Source organism: Nasonia vitripennis, chromosome 3 (genome assembly GCF_009193385.2).
Source record: "Nasonia vitripennis strain AsymCx chromosome 3, Nvit_psr_1.1, whole genome shotgun sequence".
Classification (NCBI taxonomy): domain Eukaryota; kingdom Metazoa; phylum Arthropoda; class Insecta; order Hymenoptera; family Pteromalidae; genus Nasonia; species Nasonia vitripennis.
Window position 1 is genome coordinate 8,309,942 of NC_045759.1, and position 10,317 is coordinate 8,320,258.

The 10,317-nt window shown below is 37.6% G+C and overlaps 2 protein-coding genes and 1 long non-coding RNA gene across 6 annotated transcripts; 2 read left to right on the top strand and 1 right to left on the bottom strand.

The window, feature by feature from the left end:
• Positions 1-200: 200 nt before the first annotated feature.
• Positions 201-2,030, bottom strand: LOC103317406. The gene is made up of 2 exons (XM_008215218.4): positions 955-2,030; positions 201-692 (listed from the first exon to the last, which is right to left on the bottom strand). The coding sequence occupies exons 1-2, from the start codon at positions 1,246-1,248 to the stop codon at positions 549-551; spliced, it is 438 nt and encodes a 145-aa protein (XP_008213440.1). The 5' UTR covers positions 1,249-2,030; the 3' UTR covers positions 201-548.
• A 353-nt stretch (positions 2,031-2,383) lies between these two features.
• On the top strand, positions 2,384-4,556 carry LOC116416795. 2 transcript variants are annotated; one of them, XR_004344785.1, is made up of 8 exons: positions 2,432-2,542; positions 2,684-2,860; positions 2,949-3,183; positions 3,274-3,332; positions 3,462-3,522; positions 3,583-4,036; positions 4,121-4,286; positions 4,360-4,556. It is a non-coding gene; the product is annotated as an uncharacterized LOC116416795 (long non-coding RNA). The 2 variants fall into 2 exon arrangements; XR_004227127.2 differs by having other exon boundaries at positions 2,384-2,860.
• Positions 4,557-5,055: 499 nt separating this feature from the next.
• LOC100121363 (85/88 kDa calcium-independent phospholipase A2) lies at positions 5,056-9,682 on the top strand. Of its 3 annotated transcripts, none has more exons than XM_001604925.6 (8): positions 5,056-5,264; positions 5,531-5,813; positions 6,059-6,149; positions 6,229-6,679; positions 6,754-7,512; positions 7,584-7,727; positions 7,802-8,251; positions 8,340-9,682. In XM_001604925.6, exons 2-8 carry the CDS (start codon positions 5,593-5,595, stop codon positions 8,606-8,608), a joined length of 2,385 nt encoding a protein of 794 aa, XP_001604975.1. In that variant the 5' UTR covers positions 5,056-5,264; positions 5,531-5,592; the 3' UTR covers positions 8,609-9,682. The 3 variants fall into 3 exon arrangements, with proteins under 3 accessions (XP_001604975.1, XP_032454542.1, XP_032454541.1); XM_032598651.1 differs by having other exon boundaries at positions 5,120-5,264; positions 5,531-5,670; XM_032598650.1 differs by having other exon boundaries at positions 5,195-5,413.
• The last annotated feature ends 635 nt before the right edge of the window (positions 9,683-10,317 follow it).

Here is a 10,317-nt window from a genome sequence, read left to right on the forward strand (position 1 = left end):
AGTCTTTTGGTTTTGCTGGCAATTAAGCTTTTTTATGAAGTTTGAATTACTGGGAATCCCCTCTTTTCGTATGTGTAGAGAATAGGATAGTCATGAGACATAATAATATAATCAAAATAGTTAATAAAAAACTTAAGTGGAAGCAAGAATCAATATTAATAATGCTTGAAGCGACTTTAAGATTAATAATTATGACCACATTTCGCTTTTGAGTATTTCTATTATTATAAAAACATAAATTTAATAATAAAACAATAATTTCTCATGCACGCAAAATAGAAAAGTATAATGCATCCGTATCTATAACAAATTTCAGAGAATAAAAAAATTAACGGATATTACAAATAATTTTCGAACGATCCTCCTTCAACCACAGTACAATAGGTGAGTCGATGGTACAGGCTTCGCGTAGCTTCTCTAATTAGATCGGGTGTAAACTGATGGTGTACTTTGATAAAAGACCAAGCTAGAGATTCCAGAGTCGGCTCGACTTCTTTCCTATGGAAATGTCCCTTCACCAGCGACCAGTAGGAATAGTCCAAAGGATTTCAAATCCGGAGAACGCGCTGCGGCCATGCCAGTCGAGTTTGAAGACCGAACCATAGGTTTGGAAATTCGCTGTTCAAGTAATCCGTCACGTTGAGGCTTTTGTGGGCTGATGTACGGCCGTCTTGTTGAAAGTAGATTTTTGTCTGAAATATTAAATATTTGCTAGTAATATTCTAGACTAATATTAATAATTTCATAGTTTCAACCAAATATAGATCCACTTGTGTTTGAAATCTATCGTATTATGATTTTATGTAATTTCATATAAGTTAATTAAATTTCTAACAGCAGCTAATTTTATACAAATTTTACATCAGAAAATATCTTGCGTATAACGCATGCAATATATTCAAAACCAACTATTATTTACGAAACAAATTATTTACGATATGAAATGGTACTCACTCCAAGCTCCCGCTCGATGCTCCGAATCGCCGGCACGATGCTCTCGCGCAGCAGCACGAGATACTGTTCCGCCCTTATCTTACACCCGTCGACGAAAAACGGCCCAATCAGCCGATTGCCAACCATCCCCGTCCATACGGTCACTTGACGATCGAACATCCGATCCCCAACTCTCTGTCCGTCGCCGAATGATTGTCTCAACGAAAAGCTGCACTCGCTGAACGTGCATAATGCGTCGATCGGATCCGGATTCGCATTGCACTCCTCCATGATGAAAGCTTCGCAGAAGTTCATTCTTCTCTCCTCGTCGCTCAAGCAAATCCTTCGAGGCTCGCGATAATCCCTTTTGTACGGACTGAAACGTTCTCGACGCCTCGCAATCTTGAGCGAGGTCGGCGATGCGCCGACGATACTCCGGTTTCCTTGAACTTTTTCACGATTCTGTATAGATCGTGACCAAGGACGGGACAGCGCGATGAGGGAAATCCGCGGCGAACTGGTCCCTTATTTTAAGAGCACTGAGACCGGAGCAAAACTGCTGCACGAACGAGAGCCGATCTTGCACGGTGTACATACGACGTTAGGCATTTTGAGGAGTTTGAATTTATTTTGTCGCACGGGAAATGTCGTAGAAATGCGGAAGGAAGAGTGGAGAAGGGCGGGGACCTGGTGTAATAAGCCTATGGGATACTATGCAAATCCAGCTCGATTCTTTTCGATCGTTTGGATCTTATTTTTCTGCAGCTTAATTCAGGTAGATGCAGGTTTGTTATGAAACAGAAACTTGTTATATAATTTATTCAAATAAGAATTCTGTTAATAACAGTACGTTTGAATCGCAAAAATTGGAGCATATTTACGCTGTCTCTAGATTAACATAAATTTAATTTAAAATTTTTTTCAGCGTGTTTGCGTAGAATTGCTTTTGCAATTTTGCCTTCCTCGATACTCACGCTCTAATCGTTATACGACGATTCTGCAAATCGTTGAAAAATATTATTCATAGGATAACGGAGGAAAGCTCCTTTGCTATACATATATCGATACCTCTTTCTAACAGCATACGACAGTTCGAGCATATAGAGCTTATAAAAACTCGAACCCTCTACTACTCCTCATGTAAACAGCACATGCGAAGCAGATTCCAAGCAGACGCGCGTCATCGGGAGCACAGCGCACGTTCCAGATTTTCGGAAAGCGCTAGCTGTCGCATCTGCTGCAGTTTGTGAATTTTATGGTCAGCCGTAATAAAAATCGAGCCAATCTGAAAAAAGGGATGCCCCGCACCGGCAATCTGCGCTCCCGAATGAAGCCACGATCCGGGCGTTCGAGCACCGTGTCATAAAGTTGTCGTTAAAAAATCCAGTGCGATCGAACAGCTGATCGGTTTTGAGGGCTGCTGCGCTGCGCGGCTGGAAAGCTCATTTTACTCGTGACCACGAAGAAGGAAGCATCGTGGAGTGTTCTTTTTCAACTTTTTCTTTTTTGGAGTTGAAAGTATCTTCGCGACCATGGCACCAAGGAAACCTTGTGCAGTGATGTTCTGTCCCAGCGGACGCTATGCCGACCGCGTGAAGTCAAGAGAAATGTTCGGATTGAAACAGACTTGTTTATTCAAAGTTCCTGATCTAAGTGTTTTTTATACCATTTTGTTATACTATTTTAAAAAGTTTTTATTTACTGTTTACATAGTGTGAAATGTATAGTAAAAATCGGTTTTATTTGCAAGCGAGCGGACTTGAGAAAGAAGTGGAGTTCTCTACTTTACACTGCCTTGTATGACGACGATGTAGTTTGCGAGCATCATATAACTCGGCGAATTGGCGGAAAATTGCTGAACATACCGAGTGGAAGATATAGACTTGCCAAAGATGCTGTGCCAATGGAATCGGGTCGTAAAAAACCGGTAAGAAAAATTGCAAATTAATTTATTTTGTTGCATAATTTTATTATTTATATAGAACGATATTTCATTATAGTTTTTTTATACACAGGTCTGCAGCTCGGATGATAAACCTATTTGTGCAGTTGGATCGGAGGATTGGAACGATCATCAAGTGAGTTTTTTTTCTTAAATTAAAAATTTTTCGTCGTTACAATAATTAAATAATTTTATGTGTATGCTTGATATATATTTTTCGTGTCGTACTGGCAATGAGTGAAAATTCGACTATACCCGCCGTGGTCAATTCTTGTCAAGCGGAACAATCAAATGTCGATGTTCAAGACGTGAGTATAGTCAATTATCACTATTTCATATGTACCGATGATAATCAATGAATTATGGAAAGTTTGTCATGCATTTATTTAAAATTTTAGGGTTCAACTATTGACGTTATTCGATCGAGCACGCCGTTACTTCCCGATATAACTGCGATGTAAGTATTATGTTTGCTAAATAATAAAGCATATATATTAATTGATTTGTATTTTAAAAGCTCCGCCTCGGAGCAAGTTGGATTATAGTTAATACTACGTAATCAATTATTTTTACGATAAATTTTTAGGATGTCGGTGATCATTGCTTGTCAATTTTAAAAGCAACTGTCTCTAATATAGCGGATGACTGTAAGTGTACGTATTATATTTTATCAGCATATTTTTAACGATATAATTTTTATTTTGCAGAAAGGCTTGGAAGTGGAAATTCCGTTGACCGAATCTTGTGAATCACTAGAAAGCATGAGTAACGATGATACTGAAGAAATAGACGTAACGGATACTAGCGAGACAATCAAAGACTACTGAATCCATTACCTCCAAGTTGGAGTTGGTATCAAGAAAACGATAAGATATTGTTCGCGCAATTGAACGCGAAAAACGCGAAATTCGCTGTTTTGTTGAGTATCATTTTAATCTTCATGCAAAGCTAAGTTTATGAAATTTTTAGAATTTTTAATAAAAAAAATCATGAATTATACCTCTAAATTAAATTTCGACATCTATTATTTAAGGTTTTCACAGCTGATAATCGACAAATTCATGAATTGTCCAGACGAGTCTCGACTATTGCAGATTTGATTGATCTGTTCAAGAAAATCGAAGCAGTTGTAGTTTGCGAAGGATCTTCTGGTGGAAAAAGGTAATTTTTTATAAAAATGCATGCAAATTTGAATCGATGTATAATTTTAGCTTTACAATAAGATAATAATCAAATAATTTTCAGCCGATCTGACGAATGCTTCGGAATCGTTAAATCGAATAGCAATAATGCCAAATATGTGCATCACACTTCGTGTTTGCCCTGCAGGAAGTTGAAAAAAGCTTCGTCTATGAACAAAGGAGGTCGAATAAAAAAATTGCCGAGCAAGGAACAGATGAACGAAAGACAGGTAGAAATTGCGAATCATATTAGCAAATTAAAATTTTTTTTTTGTATATTTTATAGTTTATGTATTTTTTCAGGATAAACGTCTGGAAAAGATTCTAACTCATCACATGTCATTAGTTTTGGATGACTAATGGCTGCATCTAAATAAAAGTTTCGCATCAAGTTATATGTTGATTATAATCACACACATCGTTTTTCTTGATTTATTTGGCAATTAAAAAAAAATGTAATTTTTAAGTAATAAATAAATAAAATATACGAATAACATAAACTACCTATTTCTTCAACAAATATTATTTGAGCTTATCCCGAAACCAATTATATTTTCTTAAAAAAAATTAATTGCTCTATTATTATATTATTATAGAAAAAGTCTTTCTGTGCTTTGTATTAGATTATAGCTTTGTTAATAGCGGTAAATTCAAATCGCGACATAAGAGTCCGCTATTTTGCATAACGACATTACGACTATCATACAGTTTTTTCCTGTCGTTGCTTCTTATTGTTCCAGCAAAGAAATTATTTAAACGAAATCCTCATATACTTACAGTAAAAGTTTATTATCTGCACCGATTCAAAGTATTCCAACCACAATCTTAAACTCACAAAATCAATCGTCACGATGCAACAAATAAAAAGATCGATGCACATTTATTATATATCACAGCCAGCAGACGACTGTTAGTTTTTCTATTTTACAGAAAGCTCGAGTCACGTGACTCGTCTTGCAAAGGTGCACTTTGATTCGCCGTCGCGCACCGCCGAACCTTGGCCAGTCTTCTGCTGACGTTCGCGTGTTTATTACCGTCGATGTGCGCTGCGCACATTAATAACACACAGTTTTGTTTCGTGGAAAAACGCGCTGTGAGATGAGTCTTCCTCCAACTGCCCGCGACCTTCGTCATCACTGACACTTACGATGCCTGTCTGACATTATCCCCCGCACGACGAAGTGTCCCGCCATAACCTCGCAACGAGCGTAAGTTTTTTGCGAAGTTTTTTGCTTATTCTTAATGAGTTTTTTTCATGCGTTTTGGTTGAGTTGAAAGAACTGGGCTTTTTGGAAGACTAGAGGCGAGTTTGTGAGATTTGTTCCTCCGCTTGGCAGTGCAGGTGGTTGTTTCGTTGGTAGTTAACGTTTTGAATCTTTTAACGCTGTATACTGTCATACCACTACGTTCTTTTAGAAAATAACTACTTCTCTGGCGATTATGTGTGTAGACACGAGTGTCTCTATTGTTATAGATTATTCGCTGCTCACATTCTTCTGAAACTGTAAAAATCTTCCTCGATTGATTTCACTGAGAATGGCGTGGCTTGGAAATATTGCTAACACCGTACTTCAGAAATTCTTACCTGACGTACCTGGAAATCACGTGCAAGAGGTAAGGACAAATAACTATCACAAGAGACACATCCATTGTCGAGAGGATGGAATTGTCTTGTACACTCCTGAAAACGTGGAAAAGGAGAAGTACGATATTGTTTTGCACAGGCCATGCACTGAAACCTTGCATCAAGGCTATAGGTATGATGAAAAAGTATTTTTGAAATGTTTTTATCAATGTCATTTATTTAAGCATTCGTATAGTGCAATATTGAATCACAAATTTTATCATTTGATACTGTATTGTTTACTGAACTAGTGATCAAAGGTTTATCAGTCTGATAAAGATAATATTTATACTAATAATATAAGTGTATTATTGACTCAGTATACGTCTCACTATGAATTATCAAAATTGTTAAAGATAACAAGTAATTTATTTTCAGTCTGTTTCGATCCGATAATCTAGAAGAGGCAGAATCTAGATTTATTATTTACAAAGACAGAGTCCCAGTTCTCATGAAAATATGTCGTGAGGTATAGTTCTATCGTAAAATAAGTAATGAGATATGTATTATTTAAATGAGATAAATAATATTGATTTGTATTTTTATAGATAGGGAGTGTTAACAGAATACAAAAGCTATGCGATACATTAGTAGAGCATCCAACATGGAATTTGGCTCATATTTCAGCTCATCTATTGTTATACGATGCTTTCAACCATGATGTTGTAAATAGTTTATTAAATAGTAGTGACGAAGAAACTGGAGCGTCTCCACTTCAAGTTGCTATACAAACCAACAATTTACGAATAGTACAAATGTTAATCTCAGCAAAGAGCTCATTGGAGCATCTAGATTTTAAATTAAATACAGTTTACCATTATGCAGCCAATTCAACAAAAGACATCATTTTAGCCTTAGGTTCTGATCTTCCAAATACCTTAAACAGTAGAAACTCGGATGGCTATACACCTATGCATATCGCTTGCCTCAACGATAAACCTGAATATGTTAAAGCACTTTTGCTTATTGGAGCAGATGTCAATATTCCTGCATCTGAAGGTAATTTATCATTCAATCTGAAGTATTGGTATTCTTGAATGAGTCTAATTAACTTTGAACATTACTAATTGTAGGTGTATCAGCAACAACTCCAGGGTTCATTGGCGACTTTCTCCACAATCAACCCAACAGTTTAAAGACGGACGATATGAAATTTGGTGGAACACCCCTGCACTGGTCTTGCAGCAGAGAAGTCATGAATGCGCTGATAGAAAAAAATTGTAACATTGATGCTCTGAATTTCGAAGGTAGAACAGCCCTTCACATCATGGTAATCAGAAAAAGACTCGAGTGCGTGGCAGCACTCCTGAGCCACATGGCCAACATCAACATAGTCGACAAAGAAGGAAATTCACCGTTACATTTGGCAGTAACTCAATCAACGCCTACGATAGTACAGCTGTTGATAGCTTTTGGTGCGGAAATAAACGCAAAGAACTGGAAGTCCCAGAGTCCCCGTCATCTCGTCAACATAGACACCAACGACGGTCAGAAGATACTGTACATCTTGCACGCAGTCGGTGCCGAGCGCTGTCCGACCGACATGAAGGGTTGCAGTATTGGCTGCAAGCACAACGAGAATTTTGACGGCGTTGCACCGCCTGAGCCACCTACAGTGGCGCCTCGGACCGTCCTCGATCAGATGCTCTACGTATCGAGTATGGAAAAGATGGCCACTAAGAAGCGCAAGCGCACGAAAGGTGGACGGTTGCTATGTCTGGACGGAGGTGGCATCAGAGGCTTAGTTCTCGTGCAAACTCTACTGGAGGTCGAAAGCGTGCTGCAGAAGCCTATATCGAGCTGTTTTGATTGGATTTCTGGTACTTCCACTGGTGAGTACTTATTTTAGTCGCATTTATATTTTGCAAGAGTATCAGTTTTTATTTACACACTGCCTTATTAGGAGGAATTTTGGCACTTGGCATAGCCACAGGAAAGAATTTAAAGGAGTGCCAGGCTCTCTACTTCCGTATAAAAGATAATGCATTCGTGGGAAGGCGACCGTACGACAGTGAGCCTTTGGAAAATGCATTGAAGGAAACGTTAGGTAAGTGGAGCAATAGAAATGGAGTCGAAATTGACAAATAATTTTATCTGACTGATTTATTTTTCTATTTGTAGGCGAGGTGACGGTGATGGCGGACATTCAAAACCCTAAGCTGATGATCACGGGTGTTCTAGCTGATCGAAAGCCCGTAGATCTGCATTTGTTCCGGAATTACGATTCCCCGAGCAAGATTCTAAACGTTCCAGTCAGCGATAAATTTAAGGCGACTCTTGAACCGGAGGAGCAGTTGCTGTGGAAAGCAGCAAGAGCGACTGGAGCTGCGCCTTCCTACTTCCGAGCTTTCGGGCGATTTCTCGATGGAGGCCTCATTGCCAACAATCCCACTCTCGATGCCATGACCGAGATACACGAGTATAATCTTGCCTTAGAAGCTGTCGATCGTTCCAACGAAGTTGTGCCCCTGTCGTTGGTCGTTTCGGTGGGCACTGGATTAATACCTATGTCGCCGCTGCAGAATGTTGATGTGTACCGTCCTGGGGGCATTTTTGATACTGCTAAATTAGGTAAGTTACGCTTTTTCGATGTTATAATTTCGTATCATCGATGATTTTATCTTTAATCTTAAGAATACAAAAATCTACATTTGATCAGCTATGGGTATATCGACGTTGGCGACACTGGTGGTGGATCAGGCGACAGCGAGTGACGGCCGCGTGGTGGACCGAGCGCGTACCTGGTGCTCGATGATCGGCGTACCATACTACAGATTAAATCCGCAGCTATCTGCCGAGGTACCGATGGACGAGAAGAGTGACACTGTTCTAGCTGAGATGATGTGGACTGCCAAGGCGTTCATGCATGCCAACAGGGATCAGATCAAAGAGCTTGCAGCTGTCCTCAGCTCTGTTTCCGATGATTAGATGGTAAATGCAGTGCAAGGAAGTCATAGAAGGGATCAAAGAAGAGTCGAACGACGTTCGTCAAGCAATAGTTGCTTCGTGATTTTATCCCAGGTGCTTTAGGTTTGATGTTACCAATATTATGTACTTTTAAATTTATATACTAGCTAATATATTGAATCAAGGCCTTGGCATACGTATTAAATGTGCAGCTATTATATTTCCAAATATTTGATAAGAAAATGTTTACGATCAATGGTACGTATCTTTATGATCGCTAACAAAGTCTAACGATGTTAATGTTCAAATCAATAAAATCAAAAGCAATCCTTTCGGGCACAAGGAACCATGATAAAATACATAGTTACTTCGTTCTTGTATTTGTGAAATATTATGAACAAAAGGTATAAAGAAGTCGCGGTTTTTTGAATTTTTTTCCTCATTCTACGATAGAGTATCATTTGTTCATAGAATCATAATGAATGGAAATGAAACATAGGAGGATTTGTGATATTTTTCTTTTTTTAGTTCTTAATGACATATTAGTGACAACCTGCAGAAACGTTATATAATGTATTATTAACTGTTAATTTTTGTAAATCAATTTTTCAAATTGAGTATTTTTCTTATGAAACATATGTCTGCTTTAATTGTTGATATTTTAATAATTCTGTAGGTTACTCTATTATTTATGCCGCTTGAACTTATGGTATTATGTAATGCTGTAGTACAATTATTTGTATGAAAAAATTGAAAAGCGGCATGAATAATGTATCAGCTGGACATGGCATTCCTATTTACGTGATAAAACTTTATCAAGTAAACGCACATGGTTCATCTGAAGATAGACAAAGATTAATACTCAACTATTGTACATAGAACGTAGACTAATTCTGATTTTAATCGCCTTTATATTCAACATAACTAATCCCATTCTCATATTGTCATCGACACGTCAATAGTTTTCGCCAATAAAATACAAATAATGTACATAAATAAATTATTTTATTCGGTAGCTTTATTATGCTAATTGTAAATCACAGATAGATAATAGACGTTGGTTAATAAAAATTTGAATTTTTGAATCTAAGTATACACAGTATACGAGTTTTCTTTAGTTATTCTTTACATATAAATTTTAAAGACCGTAGAGTATGCATTTCTCACACGAATTTTTTTATACAATTCACAAGATCTTTATTATAAATAAACTCAATAATTATAATATTTCCACATAAGAAAAAGGACTTATTCGTACCCTTATTAAAAAAGCACAGCGTTGAACGGTCGAAAGTTGCTTCGGCTTTAAGCTCAAGCTCCAATAATGGCGCTAAATTCAAATACTTGATTTTAAGTACAGTCGAATACAAAACTTATCATCGATTTAAAATTTGAATAGCTACAATCTTACAAAAACAAAATTAATCTTAAGCAAAAGTAACCAATGTATAAAATATTAAGTATATTACAGTCAGCTGATGACTGTTTTTTGCAAAAAGCTCGAATCCCGCGACGCACAAGGGTGGAGATATTGATTCCCGCAATAGTGCGCCCAAATGTACGCTCGGGCTACATTTGTGGTGATTTTTGGCGAAAATCTCAAACTGTAATAACAAAATATAGTAATATTTAGGGTAGTTCAAGCTTTTCATTAAAAATGGCCACACTGACGCGCGAAAACACCCAAGTGTACATCCCAGCTGCGTTAATATAGACTCACCCTCGAGGCT